Genomic DNA, 20,341 nt, shown 5'->3' on the forward strand with positions numbered 1-20,341 from the left:
AATGGTGGCGGTTTTGATAACATTTTGTTTGCAGTAGAGAAATTATTGCAATGATTAATCCGCAAACAGTAATACTTACATGTGGCATTACTTACTTGGTGAGAACATTGGGATTTTTTCAATCCCAATAACACAAAACTTAAGTGTTGTCAATAAAACTGCCTTCAAGACATTGGCATGACCATAATTTTGATCTATACTGACTTAGGCTGTCATGCATTCTCTACCATATATGTTGTTCCTCTCTAAAAGTTATGTTGAGAATATTCGACTCTTAGATAGATTGTCTGGTAATAAAATGCGATGTGCTCTAATTGCTTTCAATCTTGGGTTTGATGAATAATATATAGATGAAAGAATGCATGCTGTTGTTCCATTTAAAAAGAACATGAATTTTCCTGAAATATCAATGAAATTGTTGTGCAATATAGGAGCCTCATCAAGATGGAGTGTTTTCTGTATACCATTTCTACTGTTATTGCGATTTAAAGAGCACTACTCTCTACAGTAACATTGATTGCTTTGCTGAATCTTGTGTCATAAAAAAGTAGGAGACTCCAAGGTTTGTTTCTAGTCTCATGCATGTCAATGAGTTGCATTGATCTGTGAACCTTTGCTGCATTATGCAGCTCTTTAGTCATTATTATGTGTTGAGAGCAAGATGGTGGATCTGGCGTTATTGCCCTCAATTGTTCCTTTTGACTTTTTGGGTCCATTAAAATATATTGTGGATGTGAATTGCTTGGATTTGAGCTGCTTATGTAACTGGACCAGAGCCCTTCTAAGCTCTAATTGGAAATTCTGTTTGATACTCTGTGGTTTCCAATCTATGGCATCAGTGTCTGTGGTGAATACCTAGATTGATTATGCTCTGTGGTTTCCATCTTTGGTACCAGTGTTCATGGAGGATACCTAGATTGTTTTTTTGTTGATTTTGGTAGTAAATGGTTCTAAACTTCTAATAATCTATTTGGATGAGATCGACTCCTGAATCCAAATGCTAACCAGATGGGGCTCTGAATAAATGTGAATATTAAGCAAATAAGATTTAGATCCAGTTTTAGATTCTTCATCCAAGTTCAAATTCAAAATGAAATGGTGACAGTTCAAACCTGATTAGCTGAGACTGGTAATGTCTGCATTTAACTTAAGTATGTCCTGTTTACCTCTCCAGGAAAATGCTGAAATTTTAATGTGCTAACCTGATTGCATTTCCTTCTTTTGAGGAAATGACAGACTAGGGGTTCAGCTGATCCAAGGCAAACTTTGCCATCAGCTGAACCCTTAGTCTGTCATTTCCTCAAAAGATTTAGATCCAGTTTTAGATTCTTCATCCAAGTTCAAATTCAAAATGAAATGGTGACAGTTCAAACCTGATTAGCTGAGACTGGTAATGTCTGCATTTAACTTAAGTATGTCCTGTTTACCCCTCCAGGAAAATGCTGAAATTTTAATGTGCTAACCTGATTGCATTTCCTTCTTTTGAGGAAATGACAGACTAGGGGTTCAGCTGATCCAAGGCAAACTTTGCCATCAGATGATGGGAAAAACTAATGGCTGCTGATTCTTCTTTTTCTGTTCAAACAAGTCCTCTACAATGATTGTGTAAGGTTATCTACGGTGAGGGCTTTGCTTCCTTGTAAGGCACAGACATCTTTAGAGAGCAGTGATGTCTTCATGGGTTTGTGTTCAATGTGATTGTCTTGCTTGCTAGTTGCTGATTACGTCACAAATCAGGGGACCCTATAAGTCACTAGTATTAATAGGATTTATGAAGATAAAAGAAAATTCATATGTTATAAACTTTACACGTTCTTTTTTATTAGAGTTTTAAACTCTTTAGTGTTTGTGAAATACATTATTTTTTTTTTGCATGCCTTATTGCACCTAACAGTATACATCTTTTTATGTTATGTTAGTCAGCCCTTCTCGCAACAAAATTGATGTGTTATTCTGAACCCTTTTCTCTTTATAACCAGAATCTACCTCATGATGCATACAAGCTTCTTGCTGTACCTTCTCCCATTGGTGGTGTGCTTGTGATCTGTGCAAATAGTATTCATTATCACAGCCAGGTACTGGTGATCTTTTGCTTTTTCATTGTCATTATTTTTAACATGTGCTTCCTTTTTGTTCGCTTTTTCTTTCTTCCTTTGCATTAGTAAGCATTTGATTAATCATGTTGCCTGTATCTGACCCCTTATGAAAATTTATTCTAAATTTGCAGTCTGTATCTTGTGCGCTTGGCCTCAATGATTTATTTGTGATGGATGAAAGCAGGTTCTCTTCTCTGCATTTGTTCAATTTTATCCCTTTTTGATGTGAAGATCTGGAAACATGGAACTTTCCGAGTGCTGGTCATTTTCATGGCACATTGTTGAAAGTGAGGTCAGGTCAACCGGTGTTTCATATGACCTGCACCTGGGACCACGTGTATGCCCGTTGGTGATTTATTTTTCTGATAATAGTACAATAATAAGGAAATGCTGCGGTGTAAGGAAATGCAGCGGTGTGTTGGTTTTTTACATTGACAGGCTATGACTTGACCTACACTGCCAGATTGGTGCAATATTTGTTCTGGGAATTGTTTTGATAATTCTGTTGTGCTAAAATTGTAATTATTTTCTGCTTCTTTCTGTTTCAGCCATGATATGCCAAAGTCACATATTAAAGTAGAGCTTGATGCTGCAAATGCTACATGGCTATCTAATGATGTTGCAATGTTTTCGACAAAGACAGGAGAATTGCTCTTAGTGACATTGGTATATGATGGCAGGTTGCTTCTTGTGGCCCTTGTAATCTTCCCGTACTTAAAATTCTATTCTTGTATATGATTATTTTTGTTAACAATGTATTCCACATCTTTTGACATCCATTTATGAGTTTTCATTTTCTTATACATAGGATTGTGCGGAGACTTGAGCTTTCCAAGTCTAGAGCCTCTGTTTTGACATCGGTTAGCTGCACTTGTAAATCTGATGCTGCTTTTACCATTTCTGTTCTATGCCCCTAGTATAATGTTAAAAATTGTTGAACATATACTTTAGATATGTCTCTAACAAGCTTTTCCCAACTTTTTATGGTTAAACTTGAAGGCCATCACAACGATTGGGACTTTGTTCTTTTTCCTTGGAAGCCGGTTAGGAGACAGCTTGCTTGTGCAATACAGTTCGGATGTTGCTTCCTCAGGTTCAACTTCTGCGAATGGAAAGGATGAGGTGCATACTTTGTTCCCTTAGGTTTTCTTACAGTTTTCATGGTTCTAAAGTCTAAATTTAGTGCTAGAAGTCCTGTGTTGATAATTTGGTCTTTGCTGTTTCTCTTTGCGATTGTCTGTGCGTTGTTGTTCTGATGAACTTGGTTGTCCAACTTGGGAACAGACTTAGGTTGGTCAAACCGCTAGAAAACCTGCTCGGTTGAGACTGTTGATTTAACAAAAAATTAATAGGGTGACAATTAGACATAACATTTCAAGTGGGAAAAGTAATGAAAGACAGTATTATTACGAATCACGTCAATCACATAGTTCACCAATTGCACTTAAAGTTTTATGTGTTGGATACAGTGTGCCTGTAGCAGCATACCCACGCACAAATGTGGGTAGCTGGGTCATTCTCTTGTACTTGTGTGTTTTAGATTATTGGGGATTCCATGCCAAGTAATTCTTTTTCTTTTATCAGCCTACCCTGCCACTCACATCTGTAACTTTAACTTGATTATTTCTTAATAACTAACATGACTAACAAGTCATTTCTAAGGAATTGTAACATACACCCTCAAGGGAAAAGGTTTATGTAGATCTTTTATTACCATCTTATTCCTTGTCCTTCTTGGGCATGTTCAGATGTTGATATTTTGCCATCTAGGTATGTGGCGTTTGTGAATTACTACCATCTGTTTGCTCTTGGGCACATCCATGACATAATTTTTTATATTTATTTCATTAACAGGGTACAGATATTGAGGGAGATGCTCCTTTTGCAAAGCGTTTGCGTAGATCTTCTTCTGATGGTTTGCATGATGGGAGTGGAGAGGAGCTCTCCTTTTATACATTGGCACCAACCAGCACAGAGTCAAATCAGGTTCGACTTATGCTTTGAACCTTTTTCTCCTTATTACTAGTGGCTTGTCATAAGTTGGGTTTGCATTTTCTTGGTATGGTGTATATGTGTAATCAATGTTGTTGAGAGTCATTATGTGAGGGCCTTTTAGTAATTTAGGTTAGTTGTTGTGGGTAGATGAGGAATATTTTGTTGAAGACTGATTTCTAATCTTCTGGCTGTCCTCCTAATCCTTATTTATAGAAGGATTAGCGTTGATGAAATAGATGATTTCTTTCTTTTGCTCTCTCTCTCTCTCTCCTCCTAATTCTATTTTTTCTGATTTATTTAAAAAAATGATACGGTTACGATACATTACGATATTTTACGATACAACATATCTTAGAGTCAGACCGATACGGCTTACGATACGCTTTTTACAACATTGTCTCAATGTTCCTTCTTAGGCTTGTCCATAAGCTGACTTAATTTAGCCACATCAAGGGATATATTTGGCCTGGTCATAGCCTTATAAAGGAGTATCCCAATCAATGGTGTATAGAATTTGCTATCCATAGATTCAAACTGATCATCATGAAAATGTAATTTTGGATTCATTTGGATGGTACCTTGTTAGCACCTAACATCCTCATTTCCTGCAACAGATCAAGTGCACATTTTTATTGTGAGAGAACCATGCCTTGCATGTGGCATCAAAGCATCTATTTTGTCTTGCAGAGCTTGTTTCCACTTCAGATCTAGAAGTGCCTGTTGATAATTTATGGGAATGGAAACCACAGACAAGGCAGATATAAAGCTCTTCTCACCAAGTCTATCTGTAGACGCGAACTTAGAAATAAAATGTAAAGTGCATTGTCTCTTTCTTTTCCATAGAGCAATAGGCAAGTCATCTTCCACTATAGGGGAATATGTAGAGCTTCCAGGATCATCATGCGTGAATTACGTCTATAGTCCATGTGGCATTAGAAGATCAAGTGGGTGATGTTTTCACAAAGTCACTTCCCATTGTTGATTTAACTAGATGTTGTAACAAGTTGAGCATGATTGACATTTATGTTCCAGCTTGAGGGGGAGTATGGAGAATTTGAGAGTCATTATTGTGAGGGCTTTTTTATAATTTAGTCTAGTTGTCATGGGTAGATGAGAAATATTTTGTGGGTCCTTCTTTAATAAATTTATTTTCTCTGGAGGACTGGTTTTGTAATGTTCTAAGACGTGCCACTAGTCCTCATTTATAAAGTGATTAGGGTTAATGAAGTAAATGATTTTTTTCTCTATTCTCTCTCTCTCTCTCTCTCTCTCTCTCTCTCGCGCGCGCGCACACACACACAGACATCCTTACATTTAACAAATGGTCTAAGTCACACGGGTGCGGACACCGCAATTTTCACAATTGTGGGATACGCAGACACGACAAATAGAATATTCTAAACAATAATAAATTAAAAAAACATTAAATTAATAATTCACTTAAAGTCACAAACAAAACATTGTTGATCAATATCATCATGACTGAAATTTCAAAGGGATGAAAATGCCAAAAAAATGACAGTAAACAACAATTTAAATAAGCTCCCAAATCTTGAAAAGAATCATAAATCTATCCATGCGATAATTTCTCTTTCTCCTCTACGCCACCAGCACAGAGCAAGAAGAAAGAGGGGAGTCATTGTTGCCGTCGTCCGCCGAAGAAAGAAAGCAAAAAAAAAAAAACCCCAAATGTGCCTCCAATGCAAACCCTAACTTCATAAACCTACTAAAACAGTTACCTCCCTGTCGCCGGCTTCCACTGAAAACCACCGGAAGTCGCTGTCGATTGCCGGACCTCGTTGCTGTTGCCCGCCATTGTCCTCTGTTGTCGCCGGTTATAAGCACACAGTCGTCACTGGTGTGAAGGTAAGCATGAAAAAGAAAGTCGAGGGTTATAGTGTTGGTTTAGAAAAGTGGTTTGGATCGGGTCTGACCCAGACCCGATCCAAAACGTATCCGGCCGTGTCCACGTGACGGAGTGTCGACACAGATACACGGCCCATTTTGACGTGACTGTGTGTCGCAGCAAATGGTATTTACCAATTTTGGAATTTCAATCTTCCTCGTGGATTGGTGTTATGTTTTTAATTGTCTCTGCTTTTGAATACAGTAAGGCAGACATCTTTTCTTCGTTTGTTGTTTCTTAATTGTTTGAAGAATTCCATCACGAACATATGGGTGATAATTAGTTTAGGATATAATACTCCTTTTTGGGTCGAAATTTATCTTTGCTGTTGCTTACTAGTATTACTATTACCAACTACTGTGGTATGCACACTCGTAAGAGACCTGTTTCTATATCTGAGGAGAATTCAAGTCCCATTGTTGTTTGGTCTCTTGGCTTTTTTGTTGATTGGCTCCTACAGTGATTCCTGTGTAGCTGTGATATATATACATGCTCATTAACCTTACTTGATATGCTGATGTTCCAATTTCTCTAATATTCTTATATTTGTTTATATTGCAACTATCTTGTTGCATAAGTGTTATTTATGTTAATGTTAAAAATTGTTTGTCTTGTTACTAAATGTTAGTCATTTGTGCCTTCATATTCTGGATCATTTTGTTTAGTTAGGTTCATTTTGTATGGAAAACATAGTTGCTTTTAAAATAATTCAAATGTCGTTTTTTTCTTGACAATAAAAGAGTTCTTTATATATCCTTCTTGGCACATGCACATCAAAAGCAAAATGGGAGAAAAAGGCTGGTGATTACTTGTGGAAAAGTAAATTGTGGTGTTATTGTGATGTTATCAATGTATTATGGGTGTTTCATGTTCACTTGGATGTTGTTTAGATGAATATATGCATGGTTTACTGGTGCAGTCTTCCTGATGTTTCTTCTGTTTTGGTAAATGGAGGCTTTAAATCTATCCTATGTTTTTTGTGAACAACTAACCGATGTAATATGAGACAGATTGATGTATTAAGGAACTAATTGATTACACAGATGCAGTCTGCAAGTGCGTATAAATTCTGCATTATATGCTTATGCACCATATAATAATGCCATAAAATATACATATATATCATAGTCATAAATGTTGTGTGTGTGTGTGTGTGCTTTTTTTCTTCTTCTGAAAAACGGGAAAAAAACCGTAGATCGGCCCGGAAGAAACAGGAAGGAAATGTATCTTTTTGAAAAAAACGCCAAAATAAAGACGGAAAAAACACTTTTTTCTTTTTTTCTTTGTTTGTGTTTTTTGTATTTTTTTCACATTTTGCGATTTTTTTTCACATTTTTTTTACATTTTTTATTACCCCATTTTTATTTTTATATTTTACATCTAAGAACTTATTTTTTTCATTGTTTTAAAATTTGTCTAGATTTTTTCGAGGACAACAACTTTGCCATATTATACCCAAGAAAAACCTCATTGTTTAAAACCCATAAATGGTATTTGTGACTGTTTTACTTTGGATCGTTTGGCTGTGCCAAACCATAGTGTTCCTGAAGTTGGATTTGTATCTATTGTCTAAAAGCCATTTTATAATTCAGAATTTTCTCGTCGAGTAGTTAAGATAGACTTAGGTATCATGTGATGATATATATTTCTTCTCCACAAACTAAGTAGTATCATCTCTAGCTATTTATGGTGGTTATACATGCAACCTAAGACTTTCTCTCTTCCTCTATTCCCCCTCATTTTTTTCACTATAGCTAACATTATTTTGTTCTTTTACAGGCAAAAAACTTTTCTTTTGCAGTGAGGGATTCACTGATAAATGTTGGTCCAATAAAAGATTTCTCATATGGACTGAGGGCTAATGCTGATCCAAATGCCAGTGGAAGTGCAAAACAAAGTAACTATGAATTGGTTGGTTTATCTAGCCTTATTCTTTGGCATCTCTTCAAATCCACATTGTGCACTTGCATCATTTCATCCTCTGCATATGTACATATGTGCACCTATTCTTTTGTAATGTAATCTTCTGCATGTTGGTGCTGTTATGTAAGATGTGAACCTTTTACATTTCAGGTTTGCTGCTCTGGTCATGGAAAAAATGGTGCTCTTTGTGTACTTCAGCAGTCAATACGCCCGGAACTGATAACTGAGGTTTGCTGAGTATCTGTTTTGATTGGTTTTGGAATTTCTTTTCTGGTTGCATATAGTTTTAGCCACACAATTGCCCTTTTCTTGTGACAAGTGCACATCTCTAATGATGTGATTCAATGATTTTATTTTTGGCAACTATTTCTTCCAAATATGCCTGGTGTTCTCTTTTGCAATTAACTTTTAAGTTTTTTTTTTCTGCTTTTCCCACAAAATGATGTTATGTTTCTACTTTGTGCTTGCTTTTTTAGTGAAATGTGAATGGCAGTTGATAGGTCTGTTTGAGACTATACTGATCATTTGCAGGTTGAGCTGCCGGGTTGCAAAGGCATTTGGACTGTGTACCACAAAAGTACTCGATCACACAGCATGGACTCATCAAAAACTGTGGTGGAAGACGACGAGTTTCACGCATACCTCATTATCAGCCTGGAGAATCGAACGATGGTTGGTTCATGTGTTCAGAACATGCTGCCTGTTCAGTGAATGTGTCATCTCTGGCTTGCAAATTTTATTGTCCACTGAATTTGGCTGCATAAATTATATTAAAATTTTAAAAGTTCTTTTTTATTTGTTTCTAGTGTTTGTTCTGAAGAAGCTGGGGCCTTTTCTATTGGAAAATGAGGTTGTCCACTTGAAAATGACTAATGCTATGTATTTTGTGCTTAGAATTTAAAAATTGTGAGTGGTTGTTTGATTGGATGAACAATGTCTTGTTTGCATGTGAGGATGAATGTTAGTTAAGAGAATTTTTTGAGTAAATTAGTCAAAATATTGTTCTGCATCTTGTCCTTTGTTTCAGCCTGATTATTCTTTCCCACAGTTACCTACATATCCTATGTCTAAAATCTTACAATATTATTTTCATTCTGAAGCTATATGATGGTAAACCATTAGAAATGAAAATGTGATGATATTTTCCTGCAATAATCCTCGTATTTTGAGAAGTTAACTTTTCTCATTCTTCAAACATGTGGTTTATATTTTATTGTGTTTTCTGTTTTTTTTTTGTTTAAAGGTCTTGTTGCACGTGTCTTTACATTTTGTGAGAAAAATACTAAAAATTATTATTCTGTAACTTCATCATTTTGTATAGTTTTTGTTATTAAAAATTGCAGGATTTTTTTTTACTCATGGTATTTCTTTAATGTTGACTATAAAATGTTCTAATATATCCTTCTCCGTCCGTTGCTGGACATGAAAACAGCATCTTGTGTAGCCTGTATCTCACCATTCAGGAGCTCAGTAATGAGGAAGGGATTAAATCACATAGTAAGCAACAGTAGATAGTAGATCCTACTTGATCATCAGTTATTCGTCCTGTAGAAACACGAACCACAAGGAGAGAGCAGAGAAAGAACACACAATATACGTGGAAAACCTCAGAAAGAGGTGAAAAACCACGGGGAAGCTCTGACCTAGGGGCAAACCGCAACCCTAGGAGAGAGAAAAATAATATTCACTTAACTCAACAAGTACATGTAAGTGAAGAATATATAGGAGGGAGAGAAAGAGTGCCGCCTAGGGTACCGAGTCCGCCTCGGTATCCGTGCCCATAGGACCGGGTCCATATATGGACCCGGTTCCCAATACAATATATTCTAACACTCCCCCTCAAGCTTGGCATACATGTCAAACATGCCAAGCTTGCTAACATTTTTCTCAAATTGAGATGTACATAAAGACTTAGTTAAGACATCTGCAACTTGATCTTCAGACTTCATATAGGGCAGAATCAACTCCTTTGAATCTATGCGTTCCCGTATGAAGTGACGATCGATCTCCACATGTTTGGTCCTGTCGTGCATGACCGGATTGTTTGCCAAGTTAATCGCAGACTTGTTGTCACAATACATCCTCATCTTCTCTTCCATTTTAACCCCAATATCTGCTAAAAGAATTTTGAGCCATAACATCTCTGTAACCCCCATAGCAACCGCCCTGTATTCAGCCTCAGCACTGGACCTGGAACAAACTTCTTGACGTTTACTTCTCCATACCACAAGGTTACCTCCAAGAAATATGCAGTATCCTGTGGTAGACCTCCTAGTATCTGTGCATCCTGCCCAGTCGGCGTCAGAGTATCCTTCAATGCTTAGTTGATCTTGCCGAGTGTAGAGTAGTCCTTTCCCTGGGTCATTCTTTAAGTATCCCAATACTCTTTCAGCACTTTTCCAATGACAATCAGTAGGAGCATGCATAAACTGACTTAACACACCCACAGCATACGTAATATCTGGGCGAGTAAGAGTGAGATAAATAAGTTTACCAACCAGACGCTGATACCTCCCTTTTCCTTCCTCATCCAAGATAGTCCCAGTTTTGATACTTATCCTTGTGCCAGACTCCATTGGGGTAAGAAAGGGCCTGCATCCCAGTTTACCTGTCTCTTTTAGAAGATCCAACGTGTATTTTCTTTGGCTCATAACAAGCCCAGTCTCAGATCGCGCGATCTCAATCCCCAAGAAATACCTTAGTTTACCCAGATCTTTGAGATCGAATTCTGCAGCTAACGTTTCTTTCATCTTCCTTTTCTCCCCCTCGTCGTCGCCTGTGACAATCATATCATCAACATATACAAGTAAAAGGCTCACCAGACCATTTCTCTGCTTGATGAAGAGGGTGTGATCACCATTTCCCTGTTTATACCCATTAGTCTTCATTACAACCCTTAGTCTTTCAAACCAAGCTCTAGGGGATTGCTTGAGACCATACAAAGCTTTCTTGAGATAGCAACACTTCCCGTTCCGAGCATACCCAGGCGGCATGCTCATATAGACTTCTTCCTCAAGGTGACCATTCAAGAAGGCGTTCTTTACATCAAGTTGGTCCATTCTCCACTTCTTTTGCACTGCAAGAGCTAAGATGACCCTTACGGTCTTCAGTTTCGCCACGGGAGCAAACGTCTCAAGATAGTCAATCCCATATTTCTGGCTAAACCCTTTAGCAACAAGACGAGCTTTATAGCGTTCTACAGTGCCATCAGGTTTGTACTTCACATTAAACACCCACTTGGAGCCAACTAAGTGAGTTCCCTTGGGGATATCAACAACCTCCCACGTATTGTTCTTTTCCAGGGCGTCCATCTCTTCTGTCATGGCCTGTAGCCATTTACGATCCTTCCTTGCATCTTCCACTGACCTGGGAATAACAGCCATAGATAAAGAGGTAACAAAGCACTTGTAGTCTTTACTGAGTTTTGCATATGAAACAAATCTCTGAATAGGATGAGAAGTACATGACCTGGTGCCCTTGCGCAGAGCTATGGGAAGTTCTTCATTCATTGGACTTGGATCATCCGGGGAGGTCACAAGATTGGGAAGATTGGGATTGGTAACATCAACATCTTCCATCACATCCTTCTTCTTCTTGCTGTAAACCTGACCAAATAGGTGATCTCGAGACTGTTCTTCCACAGGGCCCCCCTCCATCTGACTGTCTCTGTCCTCACTGACAACGTTTTCCACACTTGGAGAACTCACCGTATAATCCAAGAAATCCATGAACTGAATCAACTGATGCGAAGAATACTCTTCCCTTCTGTCACCTAAACACTCCCCCTGAAGAGGATTCGCAGGAAAGTATGCCTCATGTTCATGAAAGGTCATATCCTTGGAGACATATACTCTGGAAGTGCTAGGGTCAACACACCTGTATCCCTTCTGGGTGGAGGAATATCCCAAGAAGACTGCTTTGATGGACCGAGGATCAAGTTTCTTGAGAGTGGGACTATGATCATGGACAAAACAAACACACCCAAACACTCGAGGGGTTAGAGGCCAGGGATTCTGAGTGGGCCACAACACAGAATAAGGGGAATGACCATCCAACACACGAGTAGGCATACGGTTGATAAGGTGGGCACTAGTGAGAAGTGCGTCCCCCCAGTACCTCTTAGGGACATGACGTTGAAACATAATTGCCCGGGTAACATTCAACAAATGACGGTTTTTTCTTTCAGCCACGCCATTCTGAGGAGGGGTGTAGCTACAGGATGTTTCATGAATAATACCCTTGCTTCGCAAGAAGTCATCAAGGGATTGGGAGACATATTCTCGGGCATTGTCAGTGCGGAAGGCTTGAACAGTGGTCTGGAATTGAGTTTCGACAAATGCCACAAAGTTTTTGACAATGTCGGGAACTTCACTACGTTCTTTCAACAGATACACGAACGTACACCGGGAGTAGTCATCAATAAGAGTCATAAAATAGTGAAAGCCACGACAAGTGGGTACTCCCGAAGGACCCCAAACATCAGAGTGAACCAAAGCAAAAGGACGGTTGGCTTTATTGAACGAAATAGGGTACGAGGCCCTAACATGCTTAGACAACTGACACACTTCACAGGCGAAGGTGTCCAAAGAAACATAATGAAACATCCTAGGAAACAACTTTCTAAGCAACTGGAAGGGAAGATGACCAAGTCTCTCGTGCCAACGCATAATGACGGATCTGGCCTCCACGCCAGGCAACTGACCACTGGTGGCTGAAATCAAAGCAGAAGCAACTCGAACGGGCAGTCTGTAGAGCCCATCAATAGCCGAACCAATCCCAATCTTCTGCCCCGTCCCCAAGTCCTGCAGGAAACAACAATCAGCAGAGAAAATTAGATTACAGTTTAGCTCTTTGGTAATACTGCTGACAGATAACAAATTTACGGGAATATTGGGAACATGCAGGGCATTATGAAGACAATATTTGTTCAGTAGTGATAAACTCCCTTTTCCAGCCACAGAGATAGAAGAACCATCAGCCATAGACACACGCTGCTGCCCAGAGGTCAACTTGTACTCTTGAAACATCGTAGGGTCCCCTGTCATATGATGAGTAGCCCCACTGTCAACAATCCAATCACCGAGAGAAGAATTACCTTGATCACTAGTAGCAACCAGAGCCTGGGCTAACTTAGCACCCTCAGAAGTAGAAGCATCATCCTGGGTGGACAACCGACTAATGTAGGCTTGCAACTCTCTGAGTTGATCTGAGGAGAGCTTGGATTTGGCAACATTGGACGACCCCGGGCTAGGCTCTGGCACAGAAGAGGCTCGGCGATGAGGAGGAGGACGACCGCGGACGAGACGCTTCTCAGGATGAAGATCCCAACAAAAATCAACAGAATGACCCACTTTGTTGCAATGGCTGCATCGTCGAGTAGGACGCTGCCCCGTCCCAGAAGTATGGCTCACAAAGGCTGCTGGAGAACTCCCCTGATGGGAGTCAATATGCATAATCTGGCGCCGTTGCTCCTCAGACTCAATACGGGCATACACCTCTTCGATTCCAGGAATCTCATCACAGTTAAGAATCTGGCTTCGAATGGTTTCAAACTCATCACGCAAGCCTCCAAGGAAGATAAAGGTGCGGTCCATCCATTCCTTTTCCCAATACAGGGCATGATCTACACCACATTTCCAGTCATCATTCACATGATAGTCAAGTTCCTCCCATTTGGTCTTCAGGGCGGCATAGAAGGAGGCAACAGATAAATCTCCCTGTTTAAGAGCATATATGCTACGTTTGATTTGATAGGCACGTAAAACACGCTTCTTACGACCATACATACGGGCAAGAACAGTCCACATATCATACGCCGTCGATTTACGCAAGATCAAAGGCTGAATATCTGCGGAAACCGAACTAATAATCCATACTTTTACCTGACTATCCTCCAACGCCCAGGTCGGCCATTGCGAATCAGTTTTAGAAGGTGCAGGCTTCTCCCCAGTGATATAGTGCAGGCGACCACGACTAGTAATTCCGATTTCTAGGGCAGCAGACCACGAGAGATAGTTATCCTTATTCAGCCGAATGGAGGTGACATGAACAGGCAAGTTCTCACCCTTGGTATTGCTGCCCGTGTCGAGGGCATCATCAAGCTTGGGCATCGCTGCATCAGCCATCGCAATCCCCAAAGGTCACAACCGGCGGCAGAGAGGGCGCAACCCACGGCGGCGGAAACAAGACACCCGGCGGCGGCGCAGCTAACCCAGGCGACGGCGGCAGGGCAGCACTGGGAACAGCGACGATAACCCAGGCGACGGCGGTGCTGGGAGCAGCGACGGCGGCCGGGCAGGGCAGCGCTGGGAACCACGGCGGCGGCGTTCCTGGTCGGCGGAAAAACGACGGCGGCGCTGGGAACGATGGACGGCGGCGGCGTTCCTGGACGGCGTCAGACGGCGTCAGCACTGCAAACAGCAACAGCAGCGGCGCTGGGAACAGTGTCGGCGGCGGTGCTGGAAACGGCAACGGAGGCGGCACGTGAACGGCGGAAAAAACACTACTTGCACACCAACGATCTCACACGCGGTGGCTCTGATACCATGTAGAAACACGAACCACAAGGAGAGAGCAGAGAAAGAACACACAATATACGTGGAAAACCTCAGAAAGAGGTGAAAAACCACGGGGAAGCTCTGACCTAGGGGCAAACCGCAACCCTAGGAGAGAGAAAAATAATATTCACTTAACTCAACAAGTACATGTAAGTGAAGAATATATAGGAGGGAGAGAAAGAGTGCCGCCTAGGGTACCGAGTCCGCCTCGGTATCCGTGCCCATAGGACCGGGTCCATATATGGACCCGGTTCCCAATACAATATATTCTAACACGTCCTAAAATCAGGATGTGAAAGCACGAGAATAGTTGTCCAGTATTCACAGGACACAAGCACATGTTTGGATGATAATTTATTCAGTTGAATCATTCCTCTAGTGTCAGAAGAAGTCCAATTGATCTGCACCTGTGAATTGAGTAACCTTCAGCTTGTTTTGTACGTATGCTTGAAATCTTCTGTAGCTCATCAAGCACAACTTATTTTCAGATGTCCAGCCTTCTAGAAGGAGGCTCCTTACTCTTGGTTGTTACTGCTCTCTCTACCTCTCTGTAATGGTTATAAAATTGAAACAGTATATAGTGGAGCATCTGACAGCTAAGTCACACGAACACTATTTCTTTGACGCCGCACCCACGTCGACATGACTCGGGTGCAGCTTCGACTCTTACGCACAATCGGTCAAAGAAGAGTCGGGTGCTGTCAGCCGCACCGACCATTTCTGTCCATTTTCAACATGCACCCGACTCGCGTTTGACTTGAGTCTGGTGTGGTCAATCCGTGTCGAGTCTATATGTGTCCTTTTTTTGTTTTTGTTTTTTTTTTTTAAATTATTTCATTATAAGTATTGAAAAAGGGGTTAGGGCTTCAACTGAAGTCAGTCGGCTGCCCGATCCCTTTGGAGTTCGGCCTTCTGTGTGTGTGTGGAGAGACTTGATAGACGATGATCTTCCAGCGGCCATCGGTGCGACGGCGACCTGAGACTGGCAGACTGTCTTCCAGCGGCGACCTTCAGCCCTTTTCTGGCACAAGGCAGCCGGCATTCAGTCCTCTAGCAGCCAGTGTTTTTCTTTTATCAGTTTTCAGTCCTTCCGTGACAGGCGATAACAACTTGTGGGCTGTCTTCCAGTCCTCTGACTTTCTCTCTTGCGTTTTATTATTCTATCAACTATCACCCTTTTATGTTCATTTTTTCACTGTTTTCCAGGTTTTTTTTTCTAGTTTTTTTTTTAAAGTGTGTGATGACTTATGCATAATTGTTTACTCCTGCTGCAACCCTGTTTTTTATTTGCTGTGTGTTTTTCAGTTCTTATTTGTGATATACCTTTTTTTAGGATTTTATAATTATTGTCTGAAATATGCTATTGTTTTATTGCTGTTTTCATAGTATACGATATACAGTTGTGTTGTAACTTGCCGTTTTAACATTTTGTTTTACACTTTTACTGCTGTTTCATATCGTGGTATACATTATTGGCTATTGGTTATAGTATATTAATATACAAGTTTTGTTACTTGTATTATAGGTGCAGCCGTGTTCTACTTTTTAAATGTTAATTTCAATTTCTGCTTTTGTATATATGTTAGTATGTCATATTACAAAGTTACTGTATTTACTATATATAATATATGCTGTTCTAAACTTCTAATATGGTCATATGCATTATGTTGTATACATTAATAACTCAAACACTCGTTGAATTGTTGATTTGCAATTTCGAATTTGTTATTTGATAATTTTGTTGTTTATAGACAAACTTACGATATATATATATAATAAATTGATAATAATAATAAAAAATATTCTTGCCGCACCACTGCACCTAAATTTTTTTTGGGATGTGCCGCTCCGGCATCTGCACCTGCACCCCGCACCTATGTGACATAGTCTGACAGTTTCAAAGATCGTTGATTGTCCTTTCCATTTGTCCCCTTTATTAATGCTATGCAGGTTCTTGAGACAGCTGATCTGTTGGGAGAAGTGACAGAAAATGTGGACTACTATGTACAAGGCAGTACAATAGCTGCTGGTAACCTTTTCGGAAGGTAACATAGCTATTTCTTTTCTTTTCTTAATGTATTTTGAGCTTATATTTATCCTTTTTTGGTGTGCATTATCTTTTAATGTACACCTTTTTGTTGCATGAATTCTGGTTTACGGCTAAGATGACTACCTTGCACAAATATTGCTTGGAAGGGAAAGGGAATGTGTTTTAGAAAATATCATTGTTAATTTTTTTTCTTCTTAAAATCAGTGACAGGCATGGTGGGCTTCTTGATGTTAAGACCATGAAAAATTTGTTACATGTGAAGTGGGCATACATTTAAGTAATGCATTTCACTCACATTGAATATTGTCTCAATTTTATGCAAATATCATTGGAGGTAGATATGTGAGGTTAATGTACGGAAGTTGCTTTGACCATTTCATTTTTTATTTAAGAGTTATGACATTGTACTTCTTTTTGGAGAATTAGTTCTTGTCGACAGTGTTTTAGGATATAAAAAGATAGGTGCTAAATGAGGTGGAACTGTGGAAATGATTGCAAGGTTGAGGCCTGTTTATATAATTTTAGCGGCATACTGGTGGATAATAAAGGTCGACTTGTCTTTGTCTTAAGTTTTTGGTTATTTTTAATTTCAAAAGTGAATGTTGTAGGTTTTTTAGTTTTTACTTTCTTGATATTTTAATGTTTTAATGAATTTTACATCTTCTTGTTGGTTTTTGTTATAAAAATTCTGGCAATGGGCTTGAGATAATCTTTTATATTTGAATCTTGATTGTTCTTGATTTTTGTTTGTAATGTTTTCTACATTTGTCATGGTAATTGGAATGTCCTGAGGATTCCCTTATATGTTACCATTATTGGTGACAGTTGTTTGACATTTTAGATGTATTGCTGGCGAGACAGTTACTTCACGTTGAAAGGGGGATGCATTTGGTTATTTTCTTCAGTATAGTCTAGCATGTCTTCCTGGATTTTATTATTCCTGTTTGGTTAGCTTGGTTCTCTTCTTCTTATGTGCATAAAATGCTTTGTTGTACTTGTAGTAATGTTATGTCCTTGTTGACTCCATATCTTCTGCCTTTCCATGGAAATAAGACTTTGCCAATTTTAGCATTTTGTATCTTAAAAGTGACTGTTGGGGCCTGATATGTTTTCTTTTTTTTTTTTTAAAGGCGCCGAGTTGTTCAAATTTATGCACGTGGTGCTAGAATTCTTGATGGGGCTTATATGACCCAAGAGGTGAGCTTTGGGGCTAATTCAGATTCTAATGCTACTCTTGATAATCCAGCCGTTTGTTCAGTTTCTATAGCAGATCCATACGTTTTATTGAGGATGACCGATGGAAGTATCCAGCTTCTTATTGGAGGTAATTGTTTGCGAGCACGATTCTGATTTTGTTACTTGAAAGCTAGGCATCTTTTCACACTTGTTGACTTGGCATTGTAACAATAGTGAAAGCTTGTCCAAGTCTAGAGATCCCTGTTAAGCTCTTTTGACTAATCAAGGCTTGGTTACCTTGTGAATGTCTTTCCTACAAGTGGCATTTTCAGATTGTTGAGTTTGCACTTCCATAAGGACTTTTGTTGTTCTAAAGCAACATCACATATACAGTCTTCTTTTTTCCTCAAATAGTTTATTACACAAGTCATTCTAAACTTAAGGTGCATTAGAACAAACATATCATGCATTTATTGGCTGTTAATAGGACAATTAGTTTACTCGCATACTTTGTCTTTTAGGTGATTAAAAATGCATCAGGTTTTTGGTGCCTGGCCCTAGGAAATGTTCCTTCTGAACGGGCATACTTTCTGGTGTTTTGTTTTTGTCTAATGTCTAGGACTGGTGCTGAGTCTCTTTCTTGATAGATAGATAGATAGATAGATAGATAGATAGATAGATAGATACAAATAGATTTGAGAGTCTAATGCTGCGGTGTACGGGATGCTGCCAGATAGTTATCATTGAAAAATTTGTTGCTGAAAAACAGTTAGTAAATTGACATTAACCACAGTTTATGGTGCGGCGATGCATTATAGTGGCTTTAGCCTTTAGCAACGATCTATGGTTCTTTCAACAATGAATTTTTTTAAGTTGCATTGACTTTCACACACACACACACACACACACACACACATATATATATATATATAGCCACAATTATTGTTCTTGGGTTCAGTGGCAATGTCTTTTGAGTATTTTTTTTGCATGTTTCTTTGAGAGAAGTTTTGGCATTTTTTAAAAAATTGGAAAAATCCAAAAGTTGAGGTAAAAACAAATCGATGAGAAACTAATTAGAAAACATAAAAAATAACTAGATAAAATGATAAAAAATGTTTTAAGGAAAAATAAAGAATTTACTTTAAGTTTAAGGATTAATCCATGATGATGTTAATCTTAAAAAAAAAATGACGAAAAATGCAATATATTGTTAAATTTATTTTCACATTTTTAAAGAAAAGTATGTTGCTTTTCATTTTTATCTTTTTCACTGTTAATATCTTTTTTCTTTTGTAAAAAGCCACAATATCTGTGGATAAATTATGTGTGTATGCATATATGTATTTCATTGTCACGACTTTTGGTGTTTTTCTAAAGCAAAAAAAAAAAAAAAGGAAAAATGATTAGATTTGGAAAAAATGCCAAAAATGAAAATAATGTCTTGTTGTTGCTTTTTTTTTCTTTTCTTCAGAAAAAAGTCTTTTAATGCATTTTAAGATTTTTTGTTTCTTTTAATAATGTGATAACTATTTGGCAATTTATTTTTGAAAATTTTCCTAAAAACCAAATTTTATTTTTTTTCCAATTTTTTGAATTCCTGTGATTTTCTTGAAAAGAAAAGCTTTCTGATAATTACCTGAGGCAGACCCAACAGACAGATTATATATATATATATATATATATATATATATATATATAATCTGTCTGCCTTTCTTTGCATTTCATTGGTATTTTGACTTGCTTACTTTTTGCTTTTCAGACCCTGAGACATGCACCGTGTCAAAAAATGTCCCTATGATATTTGAGAAACCTGTGGGTTTGGTTTCATCTTGCACTCTTTATCATGACAAGGGCCCTGAGCCTTGGCTTCGGAAGACTAGTACAGATGCATGGCTTTCTACTGGTGTGTCTGAAGCAGTTGTTGGAAGTGATGGTCCACTTCATGATCAAGGAGATATATACTGCATCATATGTTATGAAAGTGGAACTCTTGAATTTTATGAGGTCCCGGGTTTCAAGTGTGTCTTTACAGTGGATAAGTTTGCCTCTGGGATCAGCCATTTGGTTGATGCATGTGTTCGTGAAACAACACATAATCTTCAGAATGTTAAAGATGGTGATGAACAGGTTAAGGAGACTGTGCAGAACATTAAGGTTATGGAATTGTCTATGCACAAATGGGCGGGGCAGCATGCTTGTCCTTTTTTATTTGCTATACTTACTGATGGTACCGTTCTCTGCTATCACGCTTACCTCTATGAAGGTCATGAAAATACACGTAAAACTGATGGGCAATTCTCTACTGACATCGAAGTTGATGTTGGTAGTATAAGTACTTCAAGGCTAAGGAATTTAAGGTTTGTTCGTGTTTTCCTGGAATCTTTGACAAGGGAAGAATCATCTGGAGGAAAGTTTTCCCAACGTATTACTGTTTTTAAAAATATTGGTGGTTGTCAAGGCTTATTTCTTGCTGGATCAAGACCCGCATGGTTTATGGTATGCAGGGAACGCCTTCGAATACATCCCCAGGTATATCTTGGTTTTTGTGTTTATGCTTGTTTTTAAACATTGTTTCATTGATGGAACTGCATGTTAGCTCAAAGTTTCCTTTCAAAGTGTACAACTTTTACATATTCTT

General features: G+C 38.8%; 1 protein-coding gene across 1 annotated transcript in view; it reads left to right on the forward strand.

Annotated features, from left to right (window-relative positions):
- LOC116260415 (cleavage and polyadenylation specificity factor subunit 1) overlaps window positions 1-20,341 on the forward strand; it is a 46,150-nt gene that overhangs the window by 7,045 nt on the left and 18,764 nt on the right. Inside the window, exons 6-17 of the mRNA XM_031638749.2 lie at window positions 1,980-2,075; window positions 2,228-2,280; window positions 2,645-2,776; window positions 2,905-2,956; window positions 3,096-3,218; window positions 3,951-4,082; window positions 7,777-7,908; window positions 8,071-8,148; window positions 8,452-8,592; window positions 16,428-16,522; window positions 17,658-17,851; window positions 19,463-20,232. Of these exons, the coding sequence (XP_031494609.1) occupies window positions 1,980-2,075; window positions 2,228-2,280; window positions 2,645-2,776; window positions 2,905-2,956; window positions 3,096-3,218; window positions 3,951-4,082; window positions 7,777-7,908; window positions 8,071-8,148; window positions 8,452-8,592; window positions 16,428-16,522; window positions 17,658-17,851; window positions 19,463-20,232 (1,998 nt within the window). The remainder of the gene's footprint in view (window positions 1-1,979; window positions 2,076-2,227; window positions 2,281-2,644; window positions 2,777-2,904; window positions 2,957-3,095; window positions 3,219-3,950; window positions 4,083-7,776; window positions 7,909-8,070; window positions 8,149-8,451; window positions 8,593-16,427; window positions 16,523-17,657; window positions 17,852-19,462; window positions 20,233-20,341) is intronic.

Source organism: Nymphaea colorata, chromosome 9 (assembly GCF_008831285.2).
Source record: "Nymphaea colorata isolate Beijing-Zhang1983 chromosome 9, ASM883128v2, whole genome shotgun sequence".
Lineage (NCBI taxonomy): Eukaryota > Viridiplantae > Streptophyta > Magnoliopsida > Nymphaeales > Nymphaeaceae > Nymphaea > Nymphaea colorata.